The sequence below is a fragment of the Pelodiscus sinensis genome, chromosome 15 (assembly GCF_049634645.1).
Source record: "Pelodiscus sinensis isolate JC-2024 chromosome 15, ASM4963464v1, whole genome shotgun sequence".
NCBI lineage: Eukaryota > Metazoa > Chordata > Testudines > Trionychidae > Pelodiscus > Pelodiscus sinensis.
In genome coordinates this window covers 14,445,454-14,457,536 of record NC_134725.1, presented here as the reverse complement: position 1 = coordinate 14,457,536, position 12,083 = coordinate 14,445,454, and the positions used below count along the sequence as shown (strand labels likewise).

Below are 12,083 nucleotides of genomic sequence, written 5' to 3'. Positions count from 1 at the left end.
GAGCCCAAGACTTAGACTAGTCCCCACCCCCACCAGCAGAACAAGAGCAGGAGTTTCATGAGCCACAGTGCAAGCAAGGTTGTGGTGAAGCACCTTGATCATCTGCCTCTGAAGGAAAGTTATATGGTTCTTGTTCACCTGTAGGCCCTTAGTTTGCACATTTAGATGGTGCCCTCCCATCCCCAAGCAGACTGTCTATTAATACAGATGTCACAGAAGCTTTCAGAGACCACCCTGACATTTTCTGCTGCAGCTCCAGGTTGGTGGGGCCAGAGCTCTTCACTGCCTCAGGGGACATGAAGCTCTAAGCCACTGAGAATGCTGGAGACCCTAGAGCTCTGAGCTACTGGGGCAGAGGGAGCTGTCCACAGTCGTTGGTGCTGGATTTCTCTCTCCCTCCAGTAGCAGGCCTCGGGCTCTCCCCCCTTCCCTGGGGTATTGATCAGTCCCTCCCCCTCTCCCATCACCCTCCCCCAGTTTTTAATAAAAGTAACAGACAGTTCACAAGCATCCATGAATTTTTGTTTATTGCTTGCAGCCAGTTCTTAACTTTTACTAAAAATAACCACAACAAAATATTAACCCTAGCTAGCAATCTTCCCACCTCCCCACCTTCAGGGCTCTTTCACAATGGCAGGACTGAATGCCAACTAGCATCTTTTGCAGATATCGAGAAATGAACAAGGAGAGATGGGAGGAGGAGAAGGGATGATGGAGAAAACACCTCTCAAGAGTGGAGACTTTTGCCCCATCAAGTATAACTGCCCCCCCAGATCTGTACTGATACCAAGCTGATTCAGAGCTCCATAGACTGAGAATGACATTGCCGTGGGCAAAAGGGCAGCATATTTTCAGTGCGGACGCTTGTTTATGTCGTGTCATGATATTCAAACTTCAAAGCACGTTGAGAGCAATGCTTACAGAGCATTATGTTCCAAAAGAAGGACAGTCTGGGAGATAACACACCAAAACCTGACCACTTAGGTGTAGAGAATCAACAAGTATAGTGCATTGGCCGCGTGACAGGGCATCCAAGGACAAAACCAAGAAAAGCTGCAGACCTTGGAGGATGATCCAGGAGTCAGCGGGGACGCGCGTGATCAAGAGTCCTGAGCCAACAATAACAACATCTGCCAGAGTCAACGACCTTCGAGAATGCTGTGTTGGGACTGTGAGAGAGCACAGTTTGTGAAAAGCAGGATGTGGACTTTTGGGAAGTTGAGAGGGAATAAAGATAGTTGTAATCTTGCAATAAAACGATTTTGTGCTTGCAACGGCCGGAGTCCGTGCCTTCATACACCACACTTGGGCACCTGCCTGGTGGAGCCATGGTGGAAAGCATGAAAATGGGGAAAGGCTCGTGCAAAAGAGGAGAAAGGGGCTAGTATGCAAGTGGGGAAATGATAAGTCCTTCAATTTGCCAGGGAGATTTTCCTCTTTTTCTATGTAAACTGTTGGGCATTCAGAGAAGCAAATATCTATGGCCAATAGGTTAAGGACAATAAAGGGATTTTAAAATATACAGGGAAGGAATTCTAGCAATGATCTAGGCCACATTGGATTATGTTCAATATGAGCACAGAGAAGATAGTTTGAGCCAGAAATATGTAGACTTGGCATTTGAAAAATCACTCATTTCCCAAAGTTAAAAGCCATTATGAGCAAAATTAAGTAAGAAGAATAAATGAGATAGAAAAATGTGAATGAAAAATAGGAGTTCTTATGATCAGAGGACCAAAAAGCCATGATTCCTCACTGAAGAAAGGGAACAAATTAGGCTACAAACCCATCCTGGTTTAATGGCAAAGCGAAGGCAGCAATTAGAATGAAAAAAGAAACATAACAAATGGAAGGATAGGGAAATACGAGGACGTCAATGTCAGTTATGAGGCTGTGAAGTACAGAAAATTGGTAAGAGATCACAGGGTGGCTGACCCATTTAACTGAAGCAGGGCCTGTTCCTCTGTGCCAGTGTGGCCATTAAGAGGGTGAGGGCTATAAAGAAGCAGGGCAGCAGTGCCCTAAGAAGATGGATCTGATGAGTTGGCATTTCCAGTCTCATTCAGGAAGAAGGCAGGTGAGAGCTCCTATAGCCAGGAGCCCACAGGAGGTCCTTGAAGGAAGCAGAAGATATCTCCTCAGAGGAGGGTGAAGGCCAGAGTGATGCTTTTGTTAGCTGATTTCCCTGAACCAGTGCTGGAGAGGGCAGATGACAGAAAGGAGGAGATGTGCCTGCTAGCTCTAACCAGAAAGCTGAAGGTGGAAGAGGGCAGGAGGCATGAGAGCGGTTTGCAGCTGATGTGCTGGAGAATGGACCCAGGGAGCAGTGAGAGGTTCCCGCTGGGAAGAGTGGAGTTGCACTCCATCTGGAAGGTCTTGGGTGACTGTCCTGGTGGAGTGTTGATACAGTAGGAAACATTACATCTTGAGTATGCAGTCCCAGCAGAGAGGCGTGGTGGGGAGGGGTGAGGTTCCTGTTGGAAAGACCAGGGGTGTAAGGCCTATACTCCAGTGATGGACTTTTGACTACTGATTGATTTTCACTGTGCTCTGATAATAAACTGGCTCCAAGGAGCAGAATTATTGAAGCAAGAAAGCCAATATAAAGTTACTAGGGACTCTGCAGGAAGGAAACTGAGGCAGATGTGCCACTCTCCATGCTGAAGAGAACATATGTCATAGGGTGGCGGCCTCTTTCAGTGTAGTAGGCCCAGCTCCCCTGTGTTTGTTGAGGTGCTCCTAACTCTGACCAGCTGAAGGTGGGCAGCACCTGGAGCTATAAAGGATCAGGGGGAGAGAGATCTGGCTGAATCAAAGCTGCCAGACTTTGTCAGTAAAAAACAGTAGTTGATGTTGGAAAGCAGGCTTTTTCTGTCCATGGCCTTCGCGTATAGCCCATCCTGCCTCACAAGGCCCCTCACAGAAAACCCAGACTGTGAGATACTCAGAGAAGTATGGGACACACAATGCAGTTTTCTGTAAAATGGGATTTGGCCTTGTAGGCATCATAGAACAGGGAGGTGAGCATGAAAAAATAGAACACAAGCTGCAAGAGATAAATAAGACTCTCTTGACCAGTCCTTGAAGGCAGGGAGGTAGGCATAGGGAGATAAGACGCAGCTGCCATGCACACTGACCATGTCCACACCCAGCACTGTCCACGGGGCCATCAGGCGGGCATCATGAAAAATCCTATAGGGCAGTATTTCACGTTACCTCATTACCAGCCTATCAAGCCCAGCCAAGGAACTAACCCTAATAAGGTACCGGATATCAGGTTATGTTATAAAAGACCCTCAACCCCATTGTTCGACGGAGGTTCTGTGTATTGAGGGCACATATCTTTTTTTGCCCGGCTAAAGGACTGATCACCCTAAAGCTGCCTTCCCACCCTTCGAGTCAAATATAGGGGTGCATGAGTCCTAAGCATGCTCCGAGTTCTAGTGTGTTTTTGTGTTGCTATCGTTGCAGGATTTGTAAGTATTGCTTAAATTTATTAATTAGTAGTTTAGTTAATAGTTAAGCTGTATTAATTATATCCTATAATCCTGTGAAGTATAAGTAAGTCATATTAATTGTATTGTATAGATAGTGTGATTTTGTGTTATGTGAAAAGGTTAAGTTTTAGCCCAGGTATAAGTGTTAGAAGAAAAACCCAGGAGTTGTCAACTTGTAACAGTAAAAAATCCATGACTAACTCCACCAGCTGTCCTAAAGTAACATTGGAGGGATTGGCTGTGGGTGGTTCTTTTATTATTATTATTTTACCTTTGTTTTTGTATTTTTCATTTGTATGCTGCGTTGCCTTAGGTGAATTAGAGATAGTGATTTAATATAAGTAAATTGTAATCTAGGAATTGTAATCAGTTAGGTATAGTTGTGTTCAAGTTTTCTACCCTGTAAAAGTATTAGGCAATTGTTAGTTAAAAAGACCATTTTCTAATTGTTGGTTTTGATAAAAGAATCATTCCACTTAATAAAGATCATTTGTTTTACACCATCATCCAGTAGTTTTCACTGGGTAATCAGCTTTAACCCTTGAAGCTTCCACCACATCACCGAACAAAGGTGTAACATGGCGTCACGAACAGGATGTGGTGAATGCCCCTGGGCAAGCAGACCCCCAAGTGAAACTCAGGAAGATGTATTCAGTCACTTAACGTATCACAAATTGGGAGATAATGAGAGTAATAACCCCTCAATGATTTTTAATATAAAAGTAAGGAACTAGGCAAGCCTTAAAAACATGGGCAGGCCTCCTAACAATGTCTGGAATTACAATCTGGATTTCTATATACACAGCTTCCGCAACAACACACAGACTGACATTATTCGCAAACGACAACAAGCGACACACAATCTTAGCCGCGCTGAACACCATGCCATCCAGAGTCTCAAAAACAACCTGGACATTGTAATCAAACCAGCTGACAAAGGGGGTGCTGTGGTCATTATGAATAAGGCCGACTATAACCAGGAGGCAACCAGACAACTCTCGAACACCACATTTTACAAACCTCTCCCCTCTGATCCCACCTTGGACTACCAAAAGAAACTACACTGTCTCCTTAAAAGCCTCCCCACAGCTACTCGGGAACAAATCCTCACAGAATCACCTTCTGACCCGCGACCAGGATTGTTCTATCTACTTCCCAAGATCCATAAACCTGGGCACCCCGGACGTCCCATCATCTCTGGTATTGGCACGCTCACTACTAGTCTATCCAGCTATGTAGACACTCTTCTCAAACCCTTCGTAACCAATACCCCCAGCTATCTCCGAGACACTACTGACTTCCTAAGGAAACTACAAAACATCGATAACCTCCCCAATAATACCATCCTTGCCACCATGGATGTAGAAGCTCTATATACCAACATCCCACATGAAGACGGATTACAAGCAATTAGAAACACTATCCCAGAGGACACTACTGCCAACCTGATAGCAGACCTATGTAACTTTGTTCTCACCCACAATTATTTCCAGTTTGAGAACAACTTATACCTCCAGATCAGCGGCACAGCCATGGGTACACGCATGGCCCCACAGTATGCTAACATCTTTATGGCTGACCTAGAACAACGTTTCCTCAACTCCTGTCCCCTTTCACCCCTCCTCTACCTACGGTACATCAATGACATCTTTATGATCTGGACGCATGGCCAAGAAACACTGGAGATATTCCACAGAGATTTCAACAACCTACACCCCACCAACAACCTCAGCCTGGACCATTCTACACGAGAGATCCACTTCCTGGACACCACCGTACAAATCAACAATGGAAAATTAGACACCACTCTCTACAGAAAACCCACCGATTCATACAGTTACCTACATGCATCCAGCTCCCATCCAGAACACACCACGCGATCCATCGTCTATAGCCAAGCCCTTCGATACAACCGCATCTGCTCTAATCCCACTGACAGAGACCAGAAGCTTCAGGATCTCTACCAAGCATTTATAAATCTCAACTTCCCACCCAGAGAAATAAAAAAGCAAATTGAAAGAGCCAGACGAATACCTAGAAACCATCTACTTCAAGACAGACCCAAGAAAACCAACAATAGAACACCACTTGTCATCACCTACAACCCCCAACTTAAACCTGTCCAACACATTATCAATAAACTACAGCCTATATTGGAACAGGATACCATACTCAAAGAGGCTCTGGGAGACAGACCCATAGTCTCCTATAGACAACCACCTAACCTCAAGATGATTCTTACCAACCACCACAGGACATACCACACTAATACCAACCCTGGTACCTTCCCTTGCAACAAACCCCGTTGCCAGCTTTGTCCACATATTCATTCTGCTGATACCATTACTGGACCTAACCAAGTGAGTTATAAGATCAAGAACACATATTCCTGCGCATCCAGAAATATAATCTATGCTATCATGTGCCGAAAGTGTCCGTCTGCTATGTACATTGGACAAACATCTCAGACATTTCGCCAAAGGATTAATGCCCACAAAACAGATATCAGACAAGATCACAAAGAGAAAACAGTTTCTTGCCATTTTAACCAGAAAGGACACTCTCTCAATGACTTAACCACCTGCATTCTGCTACAAAGACCTTTTACATCTGCACTTGAAAGGGAATCCTCTGAACTGTCATTCATGTTAAAATTCGACACTTGCCAACAAGGACTTAACAAACATTTGAACTATCTCACCCATTACCAAGACAGTTTCCCCAATTATCACCTCTAATACCATTAACTCACAAACATCCCACTCTCCCTACCTCTAATATCATCAATTCACAGACACTTACCTTCCTTCCTTCCCCCCCCCCCCCGCATCCCCCTCCTGTTCTGCAATGTGATTTGTCCTTTTCATATTTGTTCATTTTTTTTAATTGTATCCTTTGGTATATATGGTTGTGACTACTTTCTTCCACTATTTGATCTGAGGAAGTGGGTCTGGCCCACGAAAGCTCATCATCTAATAAACCATCTTGTTAGTCTTTAAAGTGCTACATTGTCCTGCATTTTGCTTCAACTACCCCAGACTAACACGGCTACATTTCTATCACTTCTCTGAGGTGTTTGTTAAAGACACACCTCTCTGTCATGTTTTATCTGGAAGAGGAGACAAAAGGCCCCACCTGTGTAACAACAGGGTTAAAAGGGAACGAAACAGACCTGGCAAAACTTTTGACCGTGGCAGAAAATTTTTTAAAGAAATCTGATAGCCATGTGTCAGCCATCCTTCCAGCTACCCCTGTTATCCACGGTAGTCCAAGGCACACTCTCTTAATAGAGTTAGTTCAAAAGTTAGAAGAATCCCGAGAGCAAAAGAAATTAAAGCCTGATAAATTTAAACTCGAGAAAGTAGCAGAGGTTTTGTGGGTCATGTTTAAAACGACTCTCTGAAAATTAGACTCAAGCCACGCAGCACTAAGTTTTGCTGCGTGTGAGGCTCATCAAAAAATTGAAGCTAACAATCCCAATCGAGATATAGATGTGCCTCCGGAGAAAAGACCTAGTCCAACTGTTGAGATCTCCCAGGGACCAGAGAACTGGAGGAAGCAGAAGGTGGCTCTTGGGTAAAGGCTGAAGGCGGAAGAGCCGCAAGAGGGGTTTGCAGTCTGGCTTCCCAGAGCCAGGGCTGGTGGAAGGAAGGAAAGTAGCAAAGGGCCTGTCCTGTCAACACACTGAAGGGCTAGACACTGGGGAACAGGGCAGTGAGGGATGCTGACTGATTTGCACTTTGTTTTTACAACAAACTGGACCCAAGAAGGGGTATTAATGAGGCAAGGAAACTCGTGGGTCATTACTGGACAGGCATGCGTGTCATGCCCCAGCCTGCTGCCGGAAGGTACCACTGGAGCTAAAGGCACGAGGGAAAACCCTGGCATTGCAGAGCAAAGTACTAAAACTCTCCAAATAAATTGCTTCTGGTTGACTTTGGTGAAATGAAAACCACTGATGTTTTTATATGTGATTCTGCTATCAGTACAGCCCAGTGGAGGTGGGTACTCGTACTGCCTTGCTCCTGGGATTTTACAACTTGATCAGTGGGCAGACTTGTGTTTCTGCAAAATGGTTTATTTGTAGCCCAGTGGTAACCACAATGCACTAGGTACTGTCTAGAAATGTACAGGACCAGAGTGAAAAGGTATTTAAGTGCCTAAAGGCGAAGGTTTTGCATGTACCTGCATAATTAAATGCTGAAATCTCTTTAAATCTGAAAAAAACATTGCGTCAGGACTATATTGGCCAATCTAAGATAAACAAGCTATAAAGGAATAATGAGGATAGTATCATTAATAATAAATCCCCATTCCCCCTCTGCCTAAGCCCAACTGCCTTTAACAAGCCAGAACTGATTGGCTAACTTCCTGTGCATCTTCATGACGAGCTTATCACTGAGTAGTCCAGGAGCCCTAACAGGAAGGGACTGAAATATACCCACCATGCATATGTGCCATCTGCCAGTGAGGGATGTTCACCTTCTTGTTGTTACGCAAGGCCAGTGGGAACGTGACAGCATCACCAGCTGCAAAAACTCCTGGGATGTTGGTCTGCATCATCTGAAAGGAAGCAAAGGGCTCTGGGTATTATGCCACAACAGGCCTTACAAGTGCAAGGTCAGAAGCATCACTGCTTCATGCTGCTGACTCAGACTCAGCAACAAAGAAATGTCCCCCCTCCCTCCCCGCCCCCAGAATGAACATGCACATCTGTATACTGCAGCTACCACAGGGGAGCTAGCCAATCGAATCAATTGCCTTGGGAGGTTGTGGAATCTTCATCATTGGAGATATTTAAGAGCAAGCTAGACAAACACCGAGTCTGAGTGGTCTAGATCGGAGTGGGGAAAATATGGCTTGTGGGCCAAATCTGGCTCACCAAACTGCTGGATCCAACCCGCCACCCTCCTTGGCCTGGTGGAAGCTTTGGACAGGCTCCCTGCCTTCTGCACCCTGGTGGCGCTCAAACCACCAGCTGTGGGGGCCATGTGTGTTTCTGCGCACTATGAAACCCAGGAGGGTGGGGGGAAGGCTTCACATGTTGCCCCTGCCCTCAGCACAATTTTGGAGTTCCTATTGTCCAGAAACTGGCCAATGGGCACTGCCTGGGCCATGCCTGTGGTGCAACCAGCGCATACAGAGCTCCTCCCCCTGGGGCACCTGCACACAGAGACCACATGGCCCCCGGAGCAAGCCTCTTTGAGCAGCATGCGGGGGTGCAGAAGGCAGGGTGCCTGCTAGGCTGCTGCTGGCCAGGAGTAGTCTAGGTAAGCAACTCCTGGTCAGAGTCTGCACCTGGCATCCCAACCCCTCTCTCCCCTAATTGTCTGCTCCTCCTTCTGCACCCCTACCCCAGGTCACAGTCCTTAACCCACTGCACCTACACTCATACCCCCTCCCAAACTCTGCACCTCAATCCCCTGCCCCAGGTCACTACCCAAACCCCGGCACCTGCACATCTCCTCCTGGTCAGAATCCTCTTCTACACTCATAACCATACCCCATCCCAGACCCTGCACCCCATTCTGCACTTCAATACCTTCCCCCATATCGCAAGCCACTCCACTCAAACTCCCTCCCAGACTCCACACCCTATTCTGCACCCCAATCACCTACCCTGAGCTCCTTCTGCACCCAACCCTATCCTAGATCCTGCACCACCCTCAATTAATATCATGGAAGAGTGTGGCCCTTGACCACATACCAAGTTCTTACCTCCACTCCTACAACATTTATTGACCACTCTGATGTAGATGGTGCTTGGTCCTGTCATGAGTGCAGGGGATTGGACTAGATGACCTCTAAAGGTCCTTCCAGTCCTATGATTCTATGATCATGTTACACACAATGAGTAGTTGTCATAAATCTTGATATGCGGTATAGCTTTTTAGAGGATGACCACTGCAGTTATACTGTTAGGCTGTGTCTAGACTGGAAAGTTTTTCTGCAAAAGTAGCTGCAGAAAAGTTTAATGGAAAAGTTTTCCGTTAAAAGCATTTTCAGAAAAGCGTGTCTAGATTGGCAGGATGCTTTTCCGCAAAAGCACTTTTTGCGGAAAAGTGTCCGTGACCAATCTAGACGCGCTTTTCCGCAAAAAAGCCCCGATCGCCATTTTCGTGATCGGGGCTTTTTTGCGGAAAACGGTACTGTGCCGTCTTCACTGGCCCTTTTGCGCAAAAGTCTTTCAGAAAAAGACTTTTGCCCGAACGGGAGCAGCATAGTATTTCTGGAAAAGCACTGACGATCTTACATGAGATTGTCAGTGCTTTGCAGGAAATTCAAGTGGCCAGTGTAGACAGCTGGCAAATTTTTCTGGAAAAGCGGCTGATTTTCCGGAAAAACTTGCCAGTCTAGACACAGCCCACTGTGTCTAGCCAGGCCCTTAGTTAGACACAGAAAATTTGAAGATAATCTGCCTATGCCTGTCCGTTTTAGAGTACTTTGAAAATTTAGCTCTAAACAGCAAGTGCACTACAAACTCTGGATTTGCTCCCACTTTTCTGCTACATGGCCACCTCCACACCTACTATGAGACCCCACGTAGGGCCTTGCACCTTTCTGGGCTTTGACACTGTTTACCTTGTTGACAACAATGAAGCCTTTGGAATCAATGTTAATGCCGCTTTGCTTCAGAAATCCTGTTGCTGGACTTGCACCTGCCAGAAAGGCAAAGGACATTGTGCAAATGAGTCTAAATCCCAAACACTGTTGTGCTCACAAAAATGGATGTCTGAGCGCGTAAGGACCTGCTAACTCCAGCAGTCACTTTCCTGCCAATGTCAGTTCAGTTCCATGATAACTGTGTGCTCCTCAATTAATAGCTGCTATTGGGTCTCAGGAATTGTGCTGGGTGTGTGGGCAGCAAAGGAATGACGGGCAGGGGGCTTGAGAGCCTTCTTGGCAGAATTCAATGGATGGGGAGGATTTGGCAGCAGCTAAGGCAACAGTGGAAATGCACAGGCCCAGGGATAAACTCATTTAAATATGGACCACATATGCAGCTGCATTTGGAAACTAGGTAACTGTTTACATCAGATGGCATACCTTCTCTCCCTCCTTTACCTTCCCCTGCAATACAGGCAGTCCCCGGGTTACATACAAGATAGGGACTATAGGTTTGTTCTTAAGTTGAATTTGTATGTAAGTCGGAACTGGTACATATTGTAGGGGAAACTCTAGCCAAACATTTCTCCAGAGCTCAGTTTTATTCTCCCACATCTCACTTCCCTCAGTCCTTTATTCTCAAGCTGAGGTGTCTGCTGAGAAAAGCCGCTCCGCGTCTCCCTGGTCTGCTGGGGGGGGGGGGGCGCTAGCTTCGCGTCTCCTTGGTCTGCTGGGGGGAAGCAGCTAGTGCGGGGTTGCCTCACCCCATTTGTAAGTAGGGATCCGATGTAAGTCGGATCCATGTAACCCGGGGACTGCCTGTACTTCCTTTCCTTTACAGACTCCTGTGCACCAATTAACTCGCCCCATTCCTACTCTATATACACATTTTTAAAAATAGCAGAACAATCTCCTTTGAAGTGTGGAGCTAACACACTAATTCAGGGGTGGGCAATAATTTTTGGTGAGAGGAGGGGGACTCCAAGATTTTGGAAAGTGGTCAAGGGCCTCACTTTTCTGTGGAGGAGGTGCGGGTAGGGTTGCCAGGTAGACCCCGCAAAAAAAAACGGACACACTTGATCATGGGCGGGAGGAGGGAGGAGGGAAACTGGCCAAAAGGGGGGTGAGGCTGGCCGGGAGGTGGGCAGGGCGGGAAGCAGAGCTGGAGGGGGGCGGGTACGGGAGCCACGGGACTAGATGGGAGGAGGGGGGCGGGAAGCAGAGCTGGCGGGGGGGGATCTCTGAGGGCTGCGGGGCTAGCTGGGAGGAAGCAGGGGGGCCGGGAAGCAGAGCTGGGAAGGTCGTGGGCTGTGAGGCTGGACGGGAGGAGAGGGGGGGAAGGAGAGAGGGGGGCGGGAGCAGACCTGGCGGGGGGTGTGTGTGTGCAGCTGGAGTCCTTTGGGCCGTGCCCCCTGCAGGCACTCCCTTTAGTTATGAACAGAAGCCGGGCGGGGGAAGGGCTTGGAGCTACTCCCCCCGCCCGCCTTCTGCTCGCAACCAGAGGCTCCCAGCTGGGAGGCGGGGCCGCGATTGGCGCTGGGAGCCTCTGGTCATGTGCAAAATCTGGGTGGAGGGAGTGGCTGGGAGTCCCGACCCCCGCTCCGCCCCGCCTAGCTTTTTGCACGGGACCACAAGGCTCCCAGCAACAATTGCAGCCCTGCCTCCCAGTCGCTCCCCGCCAGGCTTCTGTCTGGCGCCTAGACGGAAATTCAGAAAATACCGGACACTGCACATGTCCGGTATTTTCTGAATTTTTCTACCAGACAGAGGGTGCAAATTCCAAACTGTCCAGTAGAAAACAGGACACCTGGCAATTCTAGGTGCAGGGTGTAGGCAGGCTGGGCTCTCTGCCTGCTGCAGCTCCAGAGCATTGAAAATGCAGCCTGCTCCCTCCACGAGGCTCTCAACTCTGGGAAGGGGGAGAGGCTTGTGCTGCCCCCATCCCCCAGGCCAGTCTCTCAGCTCTCATTGGCTGGCTGT

General features: G+C 47.5%; 1 protein-coding gene across 1 annotated transcript in view; it reads right to left on the bottom strand.

The window, feature by feature from the left end:
* AIFM3 (AIF family member 3) overlaps nucleotides 1–12,083 on the bottom strand; it is a 103,722-nt gene that overhangs the window by 16,772 nt on the left and 74,867 nt on the right. The window contains exons 15-16 of the mRNA XM_075898215.1: nucleotides 10,080–10,156; nucleotides 7,943–8,060 (exon numbers count right to left, since the gene is read on the bottom strand). Of these exons, the coding sequence (XP_075754330.1) occupies nucleotides 7,943–8,060; nucleotides 10,080–10,156 (195 nt within the window). The remainder of the gene's footprint in view (nucleotides 1–7,942; nucleotides 8,061–10,079; nucleotides 10,157–12,083) is intronic.